This window comes from Anopheles nili, chromosome 3, assembly GCF_943737925.1.
Source record: "Anopheles nili chromosome 3, idAnoNiliSN_F5_01, whole genome shotgun sequence".
NCBI classification, from domain to species: domain Eukaryota; kingdom Metazoa; phylum Arthropoda; class Insecta; order Diptera; family Culicidae; genus Anopheles; species Anopheles nili.
The window spans coordinates 44,440,551-44,465,485 of NC_071292.1; the positions used below are offsets into that span (position 1 = coordinate 44,440,551).

The window sequence follows — 24,935 nt, forward strand, 5'->3', positions numbered from 1 at the left end:
GTGGAGGCGGTGGAGGCACTCGCTTGTTGTTCACCTTCGAAAGGAGCTCGGCGTTGCGTTCCGGGACTGGCGGTTTTCCGGTGGTCGGACGGGTTGGCTGAGGCGGGCTCGTATCCGTATCCGAACCGCTCGGATATGAATGGAGCCGCCTTAGCCCGACGTTCGAGGAAACGGGCTCGGAAGGGTAAAGCTGTGACTGAGACATCTTTGTAGTGATGCTGTTTTGCAGCGTCTGGGAGCTATCGTCTGACGTCGAATCATCCGGACGGTGCTGCAAAAAAAATGCCATGAAACCATCATTGATTGCAGGATCTTCGTAAGTCTGAGTAACAAACGGAACGAAAGGACACCCTAGAAAGGATCAAGTACGTAACGAAAAGTTCCCCTGGAGGATAGTCGAAAATAAACAACCAACTAAACCAACATCCCAAAACAACCACTGGAAACAAAATGTGTACAATTTTGGAAACGTTATACAACAAAAAAACAAGATAGAAACTATGAAGAGAAACAACACAAAAGAGGTGTAAAATATGGACAACAGTACAACAGTTACCTCGTTAACACCGTTCGGTGGCTTTGCAAATGTTTGCAGTTCATCTAGCAGAGCATCGAGTGCGTTTTCTGGGGCGATCCCTCCACTGGCAACGACTGTCCCCAGACGGGGACTTGGGATTGGCTGCGTTCGGGGGCACAGCGTCATCAACACGGCACCACGTGGTGGTTAGGAGGTTTAGGTAAACACCAAAGCGAATGTTTGGGCGCGATTTGAGCGAGCGAAGGACAAGGTAAAGTTTGCCAAGTTTTGTGCGAATGGTGTTTGAAAAATTTGAAGAATAGTATTTTGAGAATGAGAAAGAATACGAGAGAAAGAGAGAGAAAGAGAGAGAGAGAGAAAGAGAAAGAGAGAAAAGCACAAAAAAATGGAAGAGATAAAGAGACAATATTTTTATGAGTATTATACGGTTCTCATGAAATAAAGATAAACACAGTGCTTATCACACAGCAATATAAAAAGGGAAGAAACAGCTCTATCTATAAAGGGAAGGTTAAATGAAACACATGGAAAACGGGGAAAAACAAAAGAAGAGAACGTTCGACGTAACGGTAACGATTACAAATGGCACATTCTGATTGCATGATATAATTTTAAGCCATGTTCTCATTGTGCGCCCTTTTTCCGTAGCTTTTTTGAAAGCAAACAGCATCGTATCCAATTGTCGGATGGATTAAATAAATCCATTCAATCCATGCTATTGCGTTTGATGGCCTTATTAACGTTACGTTTTTTTTTAATCATAAAAAACACTTTATAGGGAAAAAAAGAAACACACTTTACGGATGGTATTCAATTGAAAAAAGGGGTTTAAACACACTTATGAGTGCATACATCTCTACGCCAATGTAACGAAAGATAAACGGTATGTAAGCTAACTAAATAAAACCAAAACAACATAACACGGAGCAGCCAATCGTCAAACGTTTGACGTTCAGTCATTTTAGGATTGTTTGTTCGCCGAAAGTTATATCCAAATTGAGTTTTTTTGTTCTTTACGAATTAGAAACCGACGCCAGTCTAATATTACAGCCAATTTGTGTTTGCGGTGCGAATAGTTGGCAGCGATGATAGTGTTAGTGGGGTGCGGGAGATAACCAGTGGAGAGTCAACCCGAGTTCCAGGATAGTTAGTCACCGAACTCCTACAACCAGCTACAAGCAGACAATCTGGGGGGTAGACTTCCGGCGCATTCGTATTCAGGATCAAGTACAGCGATCGATCGCTAAACAACCTCCCCCGACACTCTGTGTCGTATGATGTAAATGTACAAAAAATCACCTGGCCTATAATCGTGTGCCGGATAAAATAGTTTCAATATTTTCGAGTGACGGATTGATCAATCACTCAAATTGAATGTGATCGCACATTTCATCACCACATTCAATGGCGTGTCCAGCATTGAACATACCTCAAAGGCACCTCACGATCATGTCGATCAAAAGCAGAAAATGTTCTTTTTGTAAAAATATACCAAGCAACGCAACTTTTCCACAATTTTTCGTTTCCGCGGCAGCAAATTATGTTTCACGACCAAACACGTGTTTGCATCCGTTGTGAACGTTCCGAATATGTATTTGAAAATTAAAATGCTGTTTCTTACAGTGGAAGGGTAGTATTGATAAAACGACACTCTGATAAATCAACCAACGATAAACTATATCACACGTGAACATGGTTGAAGGAACACAGCCAAATCGGACAGCGGAACACACAACGTTACATCGAAAGGATAAAAACAACGTGATTGTGAATAGGCAGAGTACTGTTTGTGAGATAGATTCGTTAATTCGAGTAGAGTGTGTGGATAGCATGCACAAAGTGTTGGAAGCTACATACTACGGTTACGATACGATCAGTTACGGGTGTTGAAAGGGTTACGAGGGTGTGGGTGAGAGTGTTCAAAAAGCGCGTTAAAATAAAGCACAAAATATGCAACATTTCATTCTTCTCTGGATGGTTGTTGATGAAACGAGTTTGAACCAAAGAAAAAAAAACAACCAACTAACGAAACCATAACCAAACGTGATGTGGTCAGCAAACTATTGCGTTTTGGAAACTAATCAACACATTTAAAAATGTCTGTTAGCAGTTGATGCGGTAGAAATTGAGAAGGATACATCGGTTTTCGAACTTCATCATCAGCCCGTAGCTCTTTCATTTATGCTTTTTTTAAACATTCAATTTTCATTTCTTTTAACACTGCCGCTGTTTTGCAGGAATACAGGGTAATAGATATAACAACCATTGAACAATAGCAGGACACCAGTGTGTGAACAAAGACGGGAGGCTTGCGATGGTTCCCAAATTTAAACATCCGTCTGCGCCAAAAAAGAGTTACATACAAACACACACGCGTCCACACAAACACGCAGGACACATTTACACACACACACACACACACACACACACACACGCACACTCACATATTCGCACAATGAACATCGTTGCAATGCATTTGCTGCGTAAGTCATTTGTTGCATTTAGGGCGAATGCTGCATTTGTGGGATTGCACTTGCGAGAATCTATTGTTTGTGCCATGATGAAGATGGTGATGAAAATGGCAATTGTGGACATTCAACGACCAAATTGGCAACGGAACGGAGACACAGGACGCGGAGAGGTAGAAATAGAATGCGGAGAGTGTGATGAGCATAGTTGTACAATATCGGTTTTAGGTGAAACAAAACGATAAACGAACGAAACGAAATGTACATAAACGAGATAAGATAATCAAATAGCATTCCAATGAAATGAAACAAAAACAATTATAATCAATACGCAGAATAACAGAACATTATTAACCCAAATAAAGATATGATAAAACAAAACAAAACATATAAAAAGATAAACGTCGGGACATGACAAGATCAACTGAAAGTTGAAGCAAAACAATTGAAAATTGATAAGACAAATCGAGAATACCACAAGGAATGGGGGTTCGAATGAAATGCGAGCAAAGTTGATCGATTTTTGCAGGTGTGCTTGTGTGGTTCAGCAGAAGATTACAAAAATAGAAGACGGGAGACCAACAGTGATGTAACAGTAGAAGAAATAGGCAAAACTCGTGTGTGGAGGAAAAAAGAGAGAGAGAGAGAGAGAGAACGATTGATTTGGTGAAAGGATTTTGATAGGCATTTTTGTTGCTTTTGCTCTTGATCATACGGGACATTCGTGAAACAAACGTAGAGGAGTACAAAAGAAATCAAGAGGAGTAGAAAGAAAAATGCGCCGAAAGAACGAAAAGGAAGAAACTAATTTTTGGTTGTTGATTATTTAAGTAGGAGCATAATTTACTCATTGATCGCCTCTTTGAAGTTAGAACTCCATCGCCAGTTGAACTATAAAACACAAAATTATATGAATGCACGTTTTAGCATCAATTCGTCTTCAAACTGTGATGTGGGTTCGTTGAGTTTAAGGGTAATGGTGATGTTTAAATATCAATATCGTGGGAAACAGGGGAAGATGAGGGGATTTGATAGACAGATTGACTGATTGTATGGTGGTCGTGATCAGATTCTCTGGTAATGCGCTTTGCAGGATTGTTCAGCTGAAGGAAAGACTGCCCAAGGCGGGAAGAATAGTGTCTGAAGAAAAAAATGACCTATGCAGGAACAATGCGGACTCGGTCGTTGTACGATTGGCGCAAGTAAATGTTAAAGATCGCCAATTCTGAGGGAACAGAGTAGGCAGCAACATTGCGTGGTAAGCTAGAGATGTTTTGCACGGAGTTTAAACGGTTTTATGTTTTATGCGAATCGAATTATTTATTTGCTGATTATTATCTATAATTAGGAACAGAAAATCAAAAAACAGACACACCGATAAATAACAAAACAACTGTACAAATAGAAGAAGAAAAAAACAAAATGAACGATAAACACAACACAATTGTCGGAAAAAAAACATTGTGAGCAAAATGTGCCAGAAATGCAACATCATAACAAGACAAAGCGGAGACGTAGGACACTTTAGCTAAGCAATAGCTTTTGGGACAATATAATGTTGCTCCAACTGATTTTTTGTTCTCATTCGTGGTATTATGAAATGCTAAAGGACACACTGTGTCTATTGTTTCTTTGTTGTTTCATTTTTTAGCTACAACATATTATAATTCTTGTTGGACATTATGGAGCATGAGACGAGGGTAGAAAATGATGCATGCAGCATTTCCTATGAATTGGGGCTATGTAGGACTTAAACAGGTAGTCACAAAATAGCTGAGCAAAATAGAAACTTGTTACATTTCTTTCCCGCGTGTTTTACACTTCTATCAACACCAAAGAATCAAAGCGGTTCGAACAATAAAAACTTGTAAAAGAGGAAATAAAGCTGTTATACGAGCTAGCGATCTAATCTTTTCATCAGGCATGGTGTTTGACCTATGTCGTAAAAGCAATGTGACCGATTACCGATAAAAAGAATCTATTATACAAACAGTGCCAGTTTCGTTTCCCAAGGATTTGCTGCTATCCTCAAGGTTTTGTTTTTATCACGGTGGAAAGCGCCTCGGAACTAATTGAATACTGCAATACATCTTACAAGTATCTACGATTTTATCGACTCCATACATTTTGTTGTTTCAACTAGTAACACTGCATGATGGTGTGAAAAAGATACAAATCAAAACAGTAGGAGAGTAGGAACCAAAATACAGGTATATCAAACTTGATAGAAACTGGACACATAAAGTATAAGCAATCATTGCAAATGGAAATCAGTTACTGTCGAGAGTAATAGCAAGAAGATATGCCAAAAATGAACTATGCGTAAAGGATTTTCCTACTGATGACAGAATAGTTATTTTTGGGGTACAAGATATGCGTTGCGTTGTTTCACCTACTTTGAGCGATGTAATGTTGGATAAGAAATTAAAAACGGATAAACAAAACAGGTGCTTAAAAACTAGATCATTATGGCAAATGGAAAACGACCCGCAGCGTTTGTACATAAATGGAAAAGATGAATAATCATGTGAAATTAACAAAGCAAATAAGCAAAATGCGATTCAAAAATATCATAAGAATTTGTAACGTAATTTGAGGCCAGCTACAGCGTGTAGGGCTATAACAAAATATAAAAAAAATCTGCATTCCGTTACAAAAACTCCAATCCAATCAAAGTTTTTACAATGTGAACAAACTTTTTTGCAGCACATATGTGCTAAATTGCTAACATTGTATATTGGTGACTTTTTTGCCCATGATTAGGTTTGTACATTTTTGAGTACAAAAGTACACTTATAGCTTGTTGTAAAACAAATAATGAGTTTACCTGCCGTTGGCTATAGTGACTTATGTTACAAAGACAACTTACAATATTATTATTTAAAAACAAACATTACATCATAATATTCCTACTCGTTTTCGATAAGAAAACAGGCGAATTTGATTGCATAAAATGCACCCGCGAAAAGATGGAAATATTGTAAAAACTTTTCCTCATTTTTGAAAAAACTAAATTTAGTTATAATACAAAATATTCATTCGTCAATTTTATTCGCATTTCTCACTAGACCAACATCTTTACCATCAGTGAATCATTACCAGCTGCACGGGTTAGTGGTGCTTGTACATTTGAAAGAAAGATAACTTAAAGCGGAACAGGAAGTAGTGCATGCCGATGGGAAAAATTAGCCTCTGCCGGAGCCGGCTAACTTTTTTCGTGGGGATGGAAAAATCTCAGCTCAATCGTGAAACTAACAGAGATAGAATAAATCAGCTGATAAAACCAGACAAACAGAACAGACAGGCAAGCAGTGACAATGAGGGGAGGATTCAGAGTGGAGAGAGACAGAGAGAGAGAGAGAGAGAGCGAGAGAGAGAGAGAGAGAGAGAGAGAGAAAAGAGGAGAGGGAGTGAAAGATAGAGGGAAAATTTTTCCAAAAATACAATTCTAAGTAGAGCAAGTATGAGAAAAAAGCAAACATGGAACGAAAGTGAAATAGAGATAAAGTGTGAATAAACAAAAGTGTGAACTCAAAGCCGAAACCAATAGCGATGGATAGTTTTGAATGGTATTAGCTAGAATCGGTTTTTATTGGCTATTGTTGCTGTTTTTAAGTTTTCAAGATACGGGATAGAAATTTTGCTAGAGAGTAGGCACAAGCAAATGGTACCGATAGTTACCTTGTTCACGTTGGTATGCGTTTCTGGAGGTTTGATCGTCTCGTCTGTTGCCGTAGTGTCGGGAATTGGCAACCGTTGCTCCTGTACACTCGCAAGTCTAGCGGAGGGTTTTGCGTAACATAGGTTAAAACACGAATAAAGTACCAAACGATGTTCAGTCTAGCGCTAAATGTTACCCTCAGGCATGAATCTCTTCCCAAAATAAGTACCTTTTGAGCGTCACAAGTGTTCCGGTTAGTTTTTTACATCGCCTTAACGCATTCTCCAGGCGATCGGGTTCATCCTTGAGAAACACTTCCTCGCGACAGACGCGCTCCATTTCACTCGAAATAAGATTTCTCAACCCTTGCTGAAGAACAGGGAAGCGCATCTTCAGCTCGGCAACGGTTTTACTGCGAAAAAGGGGAACCAATGCAATGAAATCGGATGCGTAGATACGATTTTTCTATTGCAACTTTAAAGTTACCTCGCACGGCTGAGAACTAGCGCCATATCTTCCACGGCAACCATATTAACGCGCGTTCTTCTGTTGATCACCTCTCCACGTAAACCTTCCACCGACGACTCCAGGTCCGCGAGATCCTTTTCCAATCGGATAACTTCTTGCTTATAAATTTCTTCCTCTCTGGTGAGATTTGTCTGCAAAAACGAACATGCGTGGTAATTGTGGATTCAATTCCAATTTCCATTTGAATGCACTTCACAGCACCACGTGATCGCTTACTCTTTCTTTGTCGCCTTGTCCCCACGCAAAGCCTGTGTTTGAAAGCAGCGTGGCACGAATTCGCATAAACGTATCCTTGATGTCCTCCCGCACGGCGACAGCTTGCGTTTGTGTTAGGCGGCGCAAAGTGCGCACTTCCGTGCGCAAGTCCATCGCTTTCTTCTGCAAACCACGCAGCTGATTGTAGACTTCCGGTGCGAGCGTCAGGTCGGTGCGATACTGGTTGCCTGCGATCATCACTAGCGGCTTCGGAGGTGGTGGCGGTTTCAGACGGTCACGTTCTGTGAGGGAAACGTAGATTGTAGAATGCATTTCGTGGAGGACAAATAAAAAAACGCCTCTCGTCACTTACCTTGTGATGAGGTTCTGGGTAAAGTAGACGATTTTATCGCTGGCTTTGGAGGCTTTGTATCCGCTGTGGGAAAAGGAGCGATTTGGAATTCGTTACAGCTGATAACCTTTTTGAGGGGAGCTAAAGTAAAGAACAACACTTGCCAGAATGTTGTGGGCTGTGAGATTTTGGCACACCTTGTATATCATCACTGAAGGAGACAGATTTTTCAAACGAAACTGACTTATCTATGGATAAAAGAATGGGTAAAATCCTCGCAATTAATACCGGTCAAGCGAGTCCAAGTAAACAGGGGATAGATTGAGAAAAACGAAGAATAGGAACCGTATGTTTTTGTCCACCACAGTCGAATAGGGTGAAAGATCAGGGATACGGGTTGGTCACTGGTTGGTCCTTTGATCCAAAATAGGAGTGTATCGTTTTTTGTTTGTTTGCCTTAACGTAAGGGTAAGTAAATCAAAGACACTAAGAAAAATAAAAAAATCGCTGCAATTGCTGCTCAAAACATGCTGTTATTGAATACTTTTAGAATGTACAAAACAAACACAACTTTAAATCATACACAAACTGCATGTTTAAAATGTGTTTCATACTTGCTTGTAATCGCTAACTAATTTAATAAATGCAGGCATCGATTGAACTGTAACCTACCCGTAATTTTGAAAGCTATTTTGGTATACATATATACAATGCTGGCAGATCGTAGCTTTAGATATTATCATACAAATACACAGTGCGAAGGCACATGTGAGCCGATTTGATGTCAAACAATTTTAGAGTGATATAACGATGTAATATTTCCCACTTCTTCGAGGCACACCAATCCAGCAACGTGTGGGGTGGCTGGGTCTGTTTGCACTACGTCCCGAGTTGAGCGTAACGCAATACCAACTATTTGTACATTTGCTTATAAACTAACATCAATCTAAAGTAAGTAATGCTAAAGACTAATACTGCCTAGAGTTACACATTAAACTACTGGTTTTACCCGTAACGGAAAAGAATGATTAAGCACATCGTGCGGTGATGAATCGATGTATGGATTTAGCATGGCAAATGGACGAGGATCTGTTCAAAATGGAATGTAGCAAAGATTTTATCTGGTTTTGTTTTGGTGGCCTGGAAATCGTGGCGGAAGCGGTTCGAATCAAGGAGATCGGGGTGCTTGGAAGATACAGCTTTATATTTTCGATACAACTAAACTTACGACATGTTGATTTTCCCAATTTTGGTGGTTTTTCGCGCGTGCAAACCGTACCATCTCCAGTAGATTCAGCTAAATGAGCAGTGTTGGTTCATTGTGATTAGGTGACGGAATGAGGTTTGATTGAAAAGTAGAATATTTATATATATATATACGTAAATATATATTTATGAGAAAATGATACATCATTGAGATAAATGACAATGGGTGTTGAAGAAGATGACTGCCAAGAAATGAGACAATGGAAAGCAGTTGAGAATCTACGAGTAATTCCGGTTGGACATGATTGCATTGGCAACACTCTTAATTGGAATTAATTACATTGAAAGGGTGAAACTCACAATGAAACAAAACACAAAGAAAAACAATCGCTCAACTCAAGCTATGCAAATTTCATCAAAAAGTACCTCCAGCTGGGAGCGTTTAGGCCGATGGCTTCAACATACTAACATATTCATATGCTACAAAATAAATCAACTCCGTTTGATACTAAATGCTTCGTTGTGAATCAAACTCGTAGCCATTAAAAATGAGCGGGGGAACTTGCATTAGGTACGGCTATGCATGGATAGAAAAATGGATAACAAAAGATGCGAAATAAAAGCCGTAGCCGTATGGGAACCGATTCCAAATACTTTACCACAAAACTTACAACTATACAACCAAGAGAAACGAATGCCAAATGATCGAGTAAGCTAAGATGTATGCAAAACTGGTTCAAAACACACGTACAAGCACAATTCTCAACATGACGTATTCAAAGAGTAAACCAACGTTACTGCCAAACGTATGCAAACGCAAAGCTGAGACAAGCCGACGAAATACCATCTCGTTGGGGTTTTGCATCAACCCCCCAGAATCATCAACCCTTTCAAAGAAAGGTCAAAGGCAAACGACCGTTTGGTAAACGACAAGAGTATTGCACACGTACCGTTACGATATTGTCCAGGAATGTTTAGAATATTTGGGCTGTTGTTAACTAGCGGTAGTTGAGGGTTTTGTGTGAGCGCTTTCTGCACCAGTCCAGTCAGGTTCGCCAACTGTCGCTCCATGTGCTCGACTCGTATTCTGTGGAGGTCTTCCGATCTGCAATGGAAACGGGGCAGGAAGAAATATACGATCATTAAAACGCATCTAGACGCAATTTAACGGTCTCTGGATACATCGGATGGTTCTCTGGTTCGTAGCGCAGCCGTTAAACTCCCACAAGAGGGTGTTGGAGAAGCATTAACTCGTGATCTTGTAACTATACTGTCAATAAAATGGTTTACAAATGCATTTAAGATATTTTTGTCGGTATCGTGGAGAACAAGTCTTCTCCAGCTTTTAATCAAACAACACAAAAACTAATCATTAACCCGTAACTAATATATTTAAAATATTCAAGCACCATATATATTACCGATCAACACATTCAATGTCATAATTCGTTGATGATGCCGTTCGGTGTGATGAATTATTTGGTGTAATAAAAAGATGTTTTCATTTAGGGGTGAAGGGGAAAAGTCCACCGAGTAACAGAAAATATCCGACCAAGCTACGCTCCAGTTCCTCACATAATATCCTCCATTTACAGTGGTAGCGTCAGCGAAACGATGCAACGCCAAGCTCAACTATATCAAAGCGCAACGATAGCGAACCCCCAGCGCAGGTGCTCCATTGCATTACGGTCTCTGTCGGGAAGAAGACCTCGGGTTTTGGTGACAAACCACTGCAGCAATAAAAACTGACCTTCTCTGCCAGCAACACACAAGCCGCCTTAATGGGTACCTTATTCGTCCATTGGAGGTTTACTACCGTCTTGCTTTTAGTGCTCTCACTCAGGGTGTCAGCCTCGACGCAAAATGACAGCATCTTGGATGATACGCTTCTGTTCGATGGTCAGTTTGTGTCGGGTGATTACGAGTACCTTCAAGGGTTACCATTGCAGAAGTTGGTGGTGTTGGAGAGAAAACTAAAGGAACTGCAAGGGATGCCGTTCTTCAACAACAGCGTCACATCGGAGCCGGAAAGTCGAGATGAACACAACTATACACCGGACACAGCGCACAGTGGCAGTGAATACTACGATCACCGTGATGCGTATCCGCTGCCCTACAATATGCAAACCATTTCCGACAGGTTGCATTTCAGATTTTCCCCCAGCACATGACATTTCATCAATTCTTCCTTTATCCCTCAGGAGAACATCGGAGGATCCATGGAACAAGAAACCATCCAAGGTACAGAAGATATTCCAAATCAGCATTACCGGGTTGGCGTTCCTAGCATTCGCAGGTTACTTGCTCTGCATGATCGTGCAGGCCATCAAAAGCAAAGGTAAGATGCGCTCGCGTGCAGATGATCACCTCGAGCTAATGACGTTACGTCTTCCACCCTTTAGGAACGACCTACTATCATCCCAGCGTCACCGGAACGACCACACTATCGTCGGTGACGAAAAAACGCAAACCATTCATGCGTCGAAGGCGCGAGCTGTCCTACATAACACCCTTGGATGAGTACGGAGCTGACCGGCTGGAACAGATGCTGGTTACGTTCGCGGAGAGCTACGTGAAGGCCACCGGAAGCTGACCGAAGTGTGCCCTAGTGATCCACGCTGCATGGACGACCTACTCACCTGGTGTGATCGTACATCTGGTTTGGTGGCACTCGTGGAATTCGTCCAACATTCTTCACCCCGTACATGGCGTACTGATCGTCCGCGATCGAGATATCCCTGCGCAGGGTCGTGGATCATGATGCGAATATGGAATAAATTGCATCAGTGACTGGTAATTTTGGGTGACTTTGTGACTGGTGTATTTTGGCACTTACCCTTGCTCTTCGTCGATAATTGGCGTTACCGTGGCGGAACGTGTACCGTATTGGCTGTAGTAAGGCTCCTCGTACGCTCCTCTCGATGCACCACTGCGTTCCGGGGAGCTCATGTATCCATCTAGCGAGTCGTGAGAAAAGCAAAAGGTTTCTAGAGGTCTAGAATCGAAATGGAGCTCCATCCATCCGGTTACCTGGAATGTTGTACAGCTGCTCCGTGGTGTACGGCATCGGTCCAGCGATGTTACCCCGCGAACCATACGAGCGGATCGGCTTCGACGCCATTCCTGTGGGAAATGTGAAATGAAAGTGTTTTTGCGTAACGGCTTCTTGCCTGGTGGCGTCATCTAAGTGGCAGGTTTTGTGTGCGCGCCATACCTATCGCTCCCTTGGTTCTGTCCGAATACATTCCTCTCGGTAGCGTCTGCGTTGTACCGACGTAGTAGGGCGTTTTCGTTGGTTGCTGGAAGAACATGATCCAGAGAAGTTATGGTGAAGATTGTACAAAGTTCTTCTAGCGAGCAAAAGCAAAGCTACTGCTTAAGAGGTCGGGTAGTCGCGAAAACTCATTCATGGAGGCTGATTTGTAGTAACATTCACGCAATCAGCATTCCAACGGCATGCCACCGCTGACGTCCGACGTGATTAAGACTTTTACATTCAAGCGTTGTTCAATGCAAGCGAGTGCACGAGACTGGCACAATATATTGTTTCGAGCCGGAGCGTACATGCGGCTATTACAGGGGACAGTTTTTCCGAGACCCCCAGCCCGCCACGTACGTACCGGCAGCAGTTCGCGAGATACATCAGGCCGCTTTTACGAGCCGCTTATGGGTCATTACGTGCGCCAGTGCGCGCGCTCTTTTCACTTGGCCCAGATGGGTTTTTGGTTTCGCGGTGAGAGGGAAAATCCGCCCATCGCTTTCCCGCCTTTCGCACCCACCCGGCAGGTGGGGTGGAGCAGCGTGACGAAATCCGCTGGATGAGTTGGTTTGATACGGCCTTTTACCCACAGAAGGCCAACATTAATTGCTAGCCTCTTTGCGCATTAGCAGACCCCCTTGCTCGCCGGTCCTGGCACAAGGAACTGGGTGTGAAGCCTACCGACTAGGCTCGAGAAAAGCTCGAAATCACACAACAAAAATAAGATGGACCCGGTGGAGCAAGTTTCGCAAGTCGCGGGTTTTTTGTTGTTGTTGTTGTTGCTGCTGGAGGTGAAAGAAAAACCGCCCACCAGGGGGCGTTCGTGATCCCGATATGATCGGGCGAATGAAAAGTGAAATGTTTCGATGACGACGGCCGTGACGTGACAAGTTTACGATCGTCGTCTTTTCTGTTTCTCTCTTTCCTTCGCGCGGACGATTCCTCGATCGTTCCGGTCGATTGTGGCTTGAAAGCGTTACATCAAAAAACAAAAACCGTGGGCCGCCGGTGCAGCCTGCCAGATCGACCTAAATCGTGGTGTTCGCATGTGGAGCATCGATCTGCTACTCTCACTCTCGTTACACACCGGTCAGAGCTTATTAGCAAAACACACACACACACACGCGTAACCCAACCAGCAGTTTAGCGTTACGATCTTCAAAACGGCATCGCGATCGGTTCATCACTCCCTGAGATGAGATGAAAATGTTTTGATCCGCACGTGCTTCCGCCGTTGGCTCGTTGGCGCAAGTGGTTCGCGATTTGGCATAAACTCTCCATTTCCAATTATCCATTTCTCGCCCACTGTGTGTGTGCGTGTGTATGTGTGTGTGTGTGTTTTTCCTCTCAAGTTTCCTTCCCAAACGTGGCGCAGTTACCGCGGATGCATCATCAACCCGCTCCCAGGTTGTTCCGATTGCATAATGCTGTGGGGGGATTTGTTTTTTTGCTTTTTTTTTGTCTCCCATCGAAACATTTCGGTGGGGTCTCTCTCTTCCACCCCCAGCCCCCCCCCCTCCCCCCCATTCCCCTCCGTTCTGATCAGTTGATCACCACTCCCGGCCAATTTCACCCGTCACCAACAGCCAAAGCGCCATCTATGTTTTTCCTTGCGATCTATTCGATCCGCGCGATCGCTCGATGGCGTGCTGTTATTAATGTTGTTATGTATCATTCCCCTAGCGGGGCGTTGCCATACATAAGATTTACATTTTCCTTTTCTTTCCCCCACCCGCCCAGCTGCTCGCAAGACACGCGCCCGAGGGCTTTCAGGTGCAGTTTTGTGGAGTGGTAGGCAGCTTCAAGCCACGCGTACGATCACCGCCACACGATCAACCAGACCAAGTATGAGACTAAGTGATCTGTATAGTGCGGGCGCATTAGTAGGTGATTGATTTTTTTGTCTTCTGTTTGGCCACACCGACAAAAGCCGACAAACGTTTATAATTATTTTATGATAGCCCGCGGGCCGGTCCGTCCGTCCGTTGGGTAGGTTTTAACTCTTAAACTCTTTATTATTACTTTTTTTTTGTCATAATCAAGCCCCCGGTTTGGGCATGCATTAGACTCCTCACTGGCGGTCACTTGGGGCATTAGCGAGATGAGAACTTCGCGCACAGAGCCAAGGCCTCTAGCGAGGGTTACAGCTGAGCTAAAAGCTCGCAAACTATTCGCTATACGGCTGGGGCGGTAATTTTTTTTTTGACCAACTTGCGAAGTCATGTTGTGCGCCAGCATAAACGCTGATGATCGACATTCAATGAACAAAAAAAAACAGGCACCCATGGCTCGCGTGTGTGATTGCAAACCAATCACATCGCCACCGATCGCGTCGTTACATGGGCAATTTTTATTACGATAAATAAATCATTCGCATACCTCACTGTGGCGGGCAGCGATCAATTATTATAATACCTAAACAATGCCGTTTGCAGCGCCGTTTTTGCCAATCTTATGCAAAATTCACACCGGGGCGTGTGTTACACCGGCAAATGTCCATGTGCGCTAACGTAGCTAGTCCTCCGCGTTGGTACCGTTTAATTGTGGCCTCTTCAAACCCCCTGGCTGACGATCAAAGCCAGACGAAGGAAGCAGACCACCCTAAGGGGCCATTTCTTCGCGCTGTCTAAAGGCTCGAGCCCTACGCCCCACTTTACACCACCCAAAGGGTGGCCACAAAAAGGGTATCGCACCCGGGTCCGGGTGTTTAATGCAGTGGTAGAAAGAAAGAAGAAACAAAAAAGACCGGCATTATGGCACACCAACAGCGTGGCGCTTAAACCAAACACGCGGCATGCGGCAGCGAAATTGAAAGAAGACAAAAAAAACCAATATAACGACACCAACAGCGAGCGTCCGACATTTCGGTCCGTGGAAGGCTGGGCTTTTTCGGACCCAACGGTGGGGCTCTCCGGTGGTCCTTCCATCTCCCACGATCCAGACGATCAGCAACACTTCCAGCGGTAGGGAGAGATCGTTTGCGCGTAGGCCTCGTGCGCCAAACTGTCCACCAGCAGGCGTCAGTTGCAGTTTAGTGCTTGGCAGCGTGAGGTGTTCTCAAACATCGTGATCGTGTGCTGGCGTGTGTGGTGTTCCTTGCCAATTCCAACCGAAACGGGTTGGACACTTGCAAACGAAAGTTCGGTGCTTCTGTGCGATCACGTGCGTAAGGACGTTCCACGTGCGCGGGCAGGATATTAGTGACGGTGTTTCGTTGTTGTTCTTCAACACCATCCAGCTTCATTTAAACGCCATGGCACGTGCCGTGGTAATATTGTGCGGTTTGCTCGCGATCGTGACCGCACTTCCGCAACAAACGATCACAACGTACCACGGGAATTTGTACCCATCGTTGGGCACATCGGTTGTTGGAAGTGCCCCAAAGTTGCTGCTCCCGGAAGCGGGCTCATCGGACGAACGCATCCTCACAGGATCCGATGAATTTCTGGCCGCATTTTCCGCCGCCGGTGATGTAAGTACCACCCCAAACGGTTCCTTGTTACGGGCCGAGCCGGTTATATTATGCGTACTGGCGTAAGCGTAAGGGATTTACGTGAGCTCTCTCGTTTCGTGCGTAAGCGCGTGCGATCGATCGGGCAACAAAAAAAAATCAAAAGAAATCATGCACCTTGCACCGCGTGGCGATCCTGTTCCAGCGGATCAATCTGCAAAATCCGTGGAAGATTGCAGGAAAGCAGGGAAAGCGCACCGCATGCGACCGCGTGTGCACGCGCTCGTTGTGATGCAAAAAGTTCGCGCCAAAGCCAATGACGTAATGGATATTGCCGCGACATAGGACGCCTTGGCGGTGGCAAATGTGTGGGCAATTTTGCAACCCGCTGCAGCAATCTGCCAGCTCGGGCAAGAGTGGCTCGAAGACTGGAAGCAGCCTACCGCACAACCAGCACTACTGGGTGTCGCAAGGAGCATCATGGGGCGCATCGCTGATCGCATTGATCTGGCGGGTTGATTCGCAACGCTGCCTTCAAAGTGCTGCCCATCACACCAGAAGCGTGGCGAGATTATTAGAGCACAATGTCCAATGTGGAGATGAGCCAGCTTAAGGAAAGCGTACTTCGTGCCCAGGCCGAAACCAATTTAAATTAAAAATTTCAACTCCAACCCAACCTCGATCGCGGTTGGGAGTTAGTTGCGGTAGGCGTAGAAATGAATTGATTTTGTAAAATCACCACTTACACTGCTATAGAAATTGCTTTCATTATCTCGATGAGAGGGATTGCGGAATTTTTATGTTGTTGCCATTGCCCTGTTAGCCGGCACCTGATCGTCTGCACATTAGAGAGATAATGCCGGAATCGAATTGGCAAGCGATGAACATTTCATGCTTCACCTCGCACGGAGGGAATTATTTATCACGGTTGGTTTATATCACACGGTTAGTGTGATGTTTTCGATCGTTCAGACGCATTTTGAGCTGATTAGACAACGGACACGATCACCGCCACGTGCTCATCCTAGCGGAAGGCTGCATCGTGATATGCTTCAGGTCTGTCTAACAAGACCACGCGATACGTCAGCGAATTCCTTTTTGTCGTGAGATAGGAACTCTGTTAACCACGATCAGGAGCCTAGGGGCAGGTTTTTTTAATCTTGACATCAACAACGGCTCAAGGACAGTGCAGGTATCCGTGTATGTCAGCCCCTGTCCGTTTAACCTTCAGCAGACCGAACCGTTCTGGCGGCAGCGGTTGATAATAAGTATTCATCGGCGTCATAAAAGCTGACACAAAGGAAAGGGGCAAAACAAAAAATGCTGCATATCCTTGAGCCTAGGGCCATGGGGGGCTAAACTTGAACATTCCAGCTTGAACAAGCCAACCGGATCGAACCGATCGGCTGGGTGACTGGGTGAGTCGGTAATTTCTTCACGACACCATTCTAGTGATGTCGATCGCGGGCGCATTCATACATGAAAGCTGGTTTGCTAATTTGTCTCCATCGTGCCATTCAAATGGGTGGCGTTGAACGGGACATGGGATATGCCTAACGACCCACCTCCGCTCCATCAATCACACACACACACACACCCATGGTTTGCGAAACAACGCGATCGTGTATCATTTGCTGAAGTTTGATCTTTCGCCGCCCAACGACCTACGAGTTGGGTTTTGAATTGCGTTGAGTGACGTAAACCGACGCCCATTTATGCGCACTGATTGGGTTCTGTGGCAACGTCGGCGGAGTTCTGCCGATTGTTGAGCAAACGCGCCGTTCCGTTCGAAGGTTTTTTTTTCTCGTTTCACGCGCGAGAAAACTCGAGGAACTTTCGGGGTTGCACAAAACTCGTCCAAGGACATCTTTCCCGCTTAGCGGATCTCACCCGCGCCGGTACAGAAGCCGCGCAAACGCAAACCGGACGAAAATAGTATTGTTAATGGTTGTGGCTTTTTTTTTCCTTTTTTGCTTGCTTGTTTCTTCTCATTTCTCGCGTGATTTGAATGACCCAACGGTGAATGTTGCGTGTGGTCAGGAAGGCTTTCGCCTCGAAAGTTCACCCGGTTGTAGACCACACGCGTGACCTTCGCACGTTGCTTTTTGTTTTGTGTCTTAAGCAAAGGATTGTTTGCCCATGTTTTGTGGTCGATCTCGATCTCGAGCTTAAGCGTGACGTAATGTTAACACCATATAGTTGTGTTGTATACTTAGAGGACAGCACGCTGTCAAAAACATGTTTACTAGTTAGCTGGCGCTCTGCTGGCGAAGAAAAAGCCGCTTGATCCCCCGTTGTCTTCGACATCATCAATCAGTCTTTTGGTTGTTTGGTTTTTATTTCAATCAACTCCAAGGAAACGAACGCGTAACCTTTAAGCCTCCGCCTTTCGGTAAGGTAGAATTGATGTTTTCTAAATATAATACCACCATCTTCGCTTCGGTTGCTGTAAACCTCGATGACTCGCGATGTTAGTTCCGGCTCGATGTATCCGGTGTAAGCGAGGCGTTTCCCGCGCACCAAAGCCGCTAACTGATGCGCCTTTTATTCGTTCACTTTCAGGACACCTGCAGCTTCGACAAATATGCCTTCGATCACGATGGCACGGTGAAGTATGGCAACAAGCTGCCAGCCCTTTCCCAGTTCACGCTCTGCATGTGGATGCGATTTACCAACCACACCGGTGATCACACCATCGTCACCTACTCCGGTAAGTGCGCAATGCAGTTGATTGATTTAAATGCACATGCCGCATATGCAGACAGTGCATCCGTCGGTGTCCTCGCACTGCATTACAAAGCGGGCTTGTTTTGCTCTGCTCTCGTTATGACACATCACGCGGTTGCAATACCCGGTTTGGCCGTACCCGGTGAATGTACGTCGTTAATGTCGAGCCCAAGTGGCTCACATCGACCACGTGCGATTACCTTACGCATGGCGCGTAGCGGGAATGCGCGGTAGCAATCGCGGACTGTGCCATAAAACGCAACGTGATACGTGAAAAGTGCCTTTCACGCGCGCGCGCGCGCACCCGAGCTTCGTTGCGTTCCAAATAACAATGTCCTACTAACCGAGCCACGCGTCTCGTTCTACCCCGTTCGCTCTCTTCCCGCACACGGTCAACATCCTTTCACCCGGGGGGCCAACATCCTTTCCCAACAGTCGACGATGAACCGCGCGAAATTCAACTCTGGATCTCGAACAGCATGGGCATGAGCTTCATCAGCCTAGCCGTCCACGGCCAGTCACTGTTCAGGTAAGCCAGGGACGTACTTTCGCGCGTGATGCTGCGCATGGAAATTAAAGAAACAAACACACAGAGAAAAAGAAACAAAAGCCCTCAAACAATGCCTCGCCTTACGTAACGTTACCCCCAAACGGACTAAACGACGACCTCGACTGACTGGCTAGGAAAAACCCCCAGAAGCCAAAAACCGTAGCGTTATCTCACTGTCGCTCTCTCGAAAAACAGGTTGAACTATCCTTTCAAAATGCGAAAGTGGCACCACGCGTGCGCCTCGTGGAACGGCAAAACCGGCGAATGGCAGCTGTGGATCAAATCGGAACGCGTCGGTCGCGGATTCCACAACCGGGTAAGTGCAGGCCTTGAGCCCAGTGTTCTGAAAAAGGGCGAACTGCGACAAATAACCCGCCGTCGGTTGTTTCTTGTGTGTCTTCTCTCACAATCTCTCTCTCTCTCTCTCTGTCTCTCATGCCAGCTGGTCAATTACGAAATCAAACCCTACGGAACGCTCTTCTCCGGTGGACCTTCCATCACCGGACCAACGGACGTTGGGTTGCACTTCGAACTGACCGCGGTGCAGCTGTACAAGGTGGCGCTAAGTGCGGGTAAAGCACACCGTGACCATAAGCATCACCACGTGCACCATTTCGATCACAACGGTGGTGAGGTGACATCGACGACTCCACGCACGCTGGTGACGGTAAGTTGGGAAGCTTCTTTTTCGGCCCAGAACGTGTGGCGTTAATTAACGAGAGGTTCTCTTTTGACCACGTGTGCAGCCTTCAGCACAGCCAGCGAACCCGTTGCTAGCGAATGGACAGATTCCGACACGCGTTAAGATCAACCTGGCATCGAACGGTGCTCAGCAGAACAGTGGCACGTTGGGCATCCCAACTAAGGGCTTGCCCTCGCAGCTTGTTGGTGGTTTTAGTCCATCTACCGGTAACGGAGCGACCGTTACGACCAACTTCGTCAATGGGCAGTTCAGCACTGGTGTGCGGTTTTTGCAGGAGCAGCTCGCCTCGAACAGTGTGGTTGGTCAGTTCCCACGCAGTTCTTCGGTTGGCGGTAGCACAAGCACAGGTGCGTTCACCTTCCCCGATAGCGTAGGAACATTGGCAGGTCCCACCGGTCAGGGTTCGTACTCGATCGTACAACTGCCCACGGACACGACCGCGCGGAAGCTGTTCAAACGGCAAACCGCCGAAAAGCCGGCCGCAGATGAAACACCCGCGGAAAAGAAGGCAAAACGTGATCTGCTGCAGCTGCAGGATGGCTCGCTGTTGCAGAGCTCCGAGTACATCTTCGATGGGTTGGCTGAGTTTGGGCTGCCAGACTTCAAGAACAAGCTTGGCCGCGAGACGGACATCGAGGACGAGATCCGTGAGCATGACAAGGAACCGGCTGAGGAGGAAGTCCGTGCCGTCATGAACATCTGCTCCAAGTGTGCACCGGAACCCTTCGCGAAGGCGTTGGTGTTCGCCTGGAAGGACGTGACGACGGAGTTGGGTGGGGCTCTGGAGGCGAAGGCGTCCTCACGATGCGGCCATTTCTAGTAGGGCCGAAGTGCGCGCGTAACGCAGCGTTACGCAACGTAAACAGTATGGATATTTAAATACCTCAGTACCGTACATTGTTAGTGTATTTACGACGCCATAGCCCACGTGTGAGCGGTGTACAGATTATGTATGCGTAACAGTAATAAACGTATTATACTTTAACTCAAAAAGCACGCCGTGTTGCGCTTACCTTGCTTTTGTGGATGTGCTGATGCTGGTATTCCGAGTCGAACTCTGGCTCACTGAAGTAGCTCTGCAAATGGAGCGGGGTTTCATCAGCATAAGGTTCGCGTTTGTGTTCAACGGATCTTCAGGAGTTTCTGCTTACCTGTTCCTGGTCCCACTGGTTGGGAATGGCGGCCGGTTGCAGTGGTTGTGGAATGTTCTGACCACCTGGCAATACCTGAGGTGCGCTAACCTCGTTCGACTCAAACAACCTCAGCACGGAACGATCTCGAATTTCCCGCAGATGTGACCTGTTCGGAGTGGTTGATGCGTTACGCTACTGATCAAGTGATGGACGAAGTTGTCGACCTACCTGACGTCCTCGAGCTCGTAGAACATGTCCTTGCTCGAATCGTGAATGTAAATCTTCACGTTCGGTCCCTCGAGGTACTGCATGGTGAGTTGACGCGGAAAAGACCGCACAAACAGCGCCCGAACCGTGTCGATGGAGGTGATCTCGTTGGGCAGTAGGGCACGCTTCGTCTCCGACCGGTACTGCAGGAACACGAGCCCTAGCGGTCGCTCGAGCGTCTTCGACGGTGTCCTCACAACCGGCAACGAGGATCGTTGTTTACCACCACGCCGGAACCCGGTACTGGCCGTTTCCGCCTCCGACATGATGCCAGGGTCATCGTCAAACAGCGGTCCCTGATTCGTCGGCGTGTACACGCGCATCTGAGGTGTCTGCGCAACGGGCAAGCGTGGTTATTGTGCGTGTTCACCTTGAAACCCCTTTCGCCAAGGTCAACCGGGTGTGGCGTCAAACTTACCTCAAACTCAAGCGATCGCTGGATGTTCGGTGGCTGCGCTTGTGCCTGGTATTGCAGCATATCACCTCCCAGGGTGTGCCTTCGAGGATCCTCGCGATTTCGTGCCGATCGTCGCCTGTCATCGATCGCTGCTGGAGAATGGAACGGGCACGTGTGAGCGTGTTGGTTACACGGTTCGTGGCAAAATTCCCCATTATGGTTGGCAAAACTTACCTTGGTCGGCCGGTTGGTTCCTGTTACTTTTATCATTTTGCCAGTCATCCTCTGCGAATCGATGCCGATGAAAGTGAGCACGGGTTGGAGCCACGGGCGATGGGAAGAAAAATGAAGCATAAAACGTTCACTTTAGTTCGCGGCATTCTTTGCGCTCGTTCTCGTTTGCTTCTGGCTACCATAAATCGAATCGACCAGTGGCGACGCAAGGTCAGGGCCTGCGATTTCTCGGCGCAAAATGAGCACGCCAAGACAAGGGATCGATCGAAGGAGTGCAATTAACGGCGGCCAGAGTGTGGTGACCACATCCTGCTTGAGATTAGATTATGGGGTAATCAAATCCGCGCCTGTTGTTGGTTGTTTGGTTCGCTGTTAGACCGGATTAGCCCTCAAGCAGACGGGCAAACATACAGCGAAATGGATGCAGCTGTGTGGTGGCGGCTTTAAGTGGCTCGAACACACCGTACTTTATCAATTAAAACTGCTGCTAACATATTGCTTCGAATGCCCTCATTTGGTTCCGTGGACATTTTATTTTTGTTTTTGGTAATAATAACAGCAAATCCGTGGTCATGAAACTATGATACGAGTTTAGTAAGTGATTGCGGAACTGTATTTACCGAGATAGCCACCATTACACAATATAGATTCGCCATTATGCCACTTGAGTACGCAATTAAAAAAAAATGTGGTTTATTTTATGATTTTATGGGCGAAACGCAGCGAATTTGGATTAGTGGATGTATGAAAAGCTGTTGAAGTTAGTTGTTCAAATCTACCTTTTAAGGACTTTTATCCTTTTTATATCTTATAAATTTTGCTTTTTCCTGTTCATAAAAAATCGTTTAAAATGATAAATTGAAAAAAAAAAAAAACAACCCCACACACACACATGGCACCGCTGAGCGAACAGAGAATTCAACAAGAAGAAACACCAAATCAAAAACGTTGTGCAGCTCTATGTTTTCTTTCTCCTTTTTTTTCAACAGCTGCCTTTCGCGCTGAAGCCATTCGAGAAGCGTTCGCCTGTGTTTCATATCCAAACGGGGCGCGCGAGGGTTGATGAGAAACTTTCGGAAGCAAATTTCCCCAATGAGTTGCATATTGGTGTGGTACAAAACAAAAAAACGGAACGTTGCAATATTCGATCACGTGTAGCTTCCCAACACCCGGTGGTCCCGGCGAACCGCTGGTAGCTTGAACCAGTTTTGAAACACGACCCCAAACCCACAATTTACTGGTTTTCCGTCCCGATCGGAACCGTTCCGACGACGCTTCGATTAGATATGATTAGGGTTGGCACAAAAGGTGAGTTAAATCACCCCCCCCTTCTCGGTTGGGAAATGAGTTTCCCACCGTCGCCTTGAGTTTCCCAAACTCACACGGCACCGCATAGAGAGGTCGGTGCTCTCACCTGCAACCCAACAGCAGCAGCAGCAGGAGCAACCCACCAGAAGAGCAACATCAATCAATTTCTCGGTCTAAAGTTGTCAAAAAGGTGCGGCTCACGCGGGTCTCGCTTCCATAATTGCCGTTCCGTTGCGAGGCGCAGCCATCGTCCTGCTGGGACCGTAAAGATTATGCGCCCTTATGGCAGGGGTGGGTGAGGAGCATAGTGCAAAAGAAAAACGGGGGACGTTCGTCCGTTTTGTTGCTATAAATTATGCATCTTTCTGGTCGTGCTGGTCGCCCTGGTGCCTTCGTGTGTAATAATGCATGGCTTGCTTGGGGTTGCGTGGGTCGCAGCAAGCGCTCGTGCGTATGTGTGCGCCTGTGGGACATTGCGTATGTGTGTATGTGTGTGTGGTGCAGCTAGGACAAAACCCCACCCTTCTGGGTCGAAGCACAGGACACGACCGGCGCGCAACAAACGATTTTTAGGCCGCTGGTTTTCGCTTTTCCCACCCACAAGACAGAATTGCCCTCAAAAGTTTTCACCGTGTGTGACCCCACCCCTTCCTAGAGGGCTAGAGAGGAAAAGGACATCCCCTCCCCACCCACAGAAACCACGGATCGCTGCCAACGTACGTACCGCTTTCTCTTCCTTTTCGCTTCTTCTTCGACGTGCTCGACGACGACGACGTTGATGAGGAGCTTTTATCTTTGCTTTTCCACCGTATCAGCATTTTCCCAGCGAAGGATGTTGATTTACTTTTGCGCTGCAAGATGATTCACCTCACGCTTTTCTTTCCCGTCTTCTTCTTATTCTTGTTCCCCTCTCGCTCCACCCCCCCTGCCGTTCGTTTCGGTCTCACAGCCGGGTCTCTGACGGGGCGGATTTTTAGTCAATTACAGCAGGATTAGTAGGCTGTGTTTCGTCAATATCCTTCAATCCCTCCGATGGTCGCTTTCCTCGACTGCCGTTCGTCTCCCTTTGCCGTGACACATCCGCTAACAACGCACCGCACATACACATCGACACCGCGGAAGAAGAGTCCATCGTTTCGTCCTAGCACACACCTCTACGCTAGGTCCCTTGGCATGGGATTCCGCGCACGAGATTCCACCGATTCGCGTACACTTGGGCCGTCGATTGTTGGGCCAAACGATTGTTCGGTGACGGCATGTGCGACGCGCAAAACTGTGAACCCTTCACGAGAAACTGTGACACACGCACAACCCGGAACGCAGGATGTCCTAGCACACCTACACCTACATGTACACCATCATCCGGTCGGTGTGTGACGCCTGCGGCAGGTCGGGAACACGCGTGTGAAAAGCACAATCAATGACGCTGCGGAGAACCAACTCTCAAGGGTTGTGGCCCTTCATCGCAGCAACCACGGCGGGAGAGTGTTTTTCACCACCAGCCCAAAAACCGAACTGACCAAAAATGGGTGCACTTTCGGGGCTGGGTCTTGTTCAGTAACCGCATCACCGTGGCCACCGTGCATGGGATACGTTTTGTGGCTTTTTTTTTCTTCTTCCTTTGGTTTTACCGTCGTGTTTCGACGCCCCAAAAACCACTGGCCTACACTGGCCGATTATTCCAGACCGAGGTATCGGACCGTTGCGTTTCTTTTTCGAACAGACGCCTTATTACCGCACGCCGAATTTACACAAGTTCCGGCCGTCTTGAATTTCTCCTGTGTGTCCCTTTTCTCACTAGGACACCTATTCAGACAAACACGCACGGGATGATGTGGAAAAAACCCACACACACGCGCACGCACGCACGCGTACACACTCACGCACGGTATGTTCTGGATTTCCTTTGATTTTCGGGGTTGGCTTGCCTGCTGCTGGTTCGGCCGCAAGCGTTCTAA

The 24,935-nt window shown here is 46.4% G+C and overlaps 1 protein-coding gene across 1 annotated transcript; it reads right to left on the bottom strand.

Annotated features, from left to right (window-relative positions):
• Nucleotides 1-600: 600 nt before the first annotated feature.
• Nucleotides 601-24,285, bottom strand: LOC128723563 (coiled-coil domain-containing protein AGAP005037). Its single transcript, XM_053817319.1, is given in 19 exon segments — nucleotides 601-679; nucleotides 3,854-3,897; nucleotides 6,688-6,784; nucleotides 6,897-7,079; nucleotides 7,154-7,326; nucleotides 7,412-7,692; nucleotides 7,764-7,826; nucleotides 7,907-7,990; nucleotides 8,971-9,024; nucleotides 9,893-10,053; nucleotides 11,588-11,686; nucleotides 11,785-11,905; nucleotides 12,163-12,247; nucleotides 20,619-20,714; nucleotides 20,790-20,937; nucleotides 21,000-21,408; nucleotides 21,453-21,587; nucleotides 21,670-21,720; nucleotides 23,702-24,285. Coding segments are annotated over 19 exon segments (2,457 nt in total). The 5' UTR covers nucleotides 23,796-24,285.
• Between the last annotated feature and the right edge of the window lie 650 nt (nucleotides 24,286-24,935).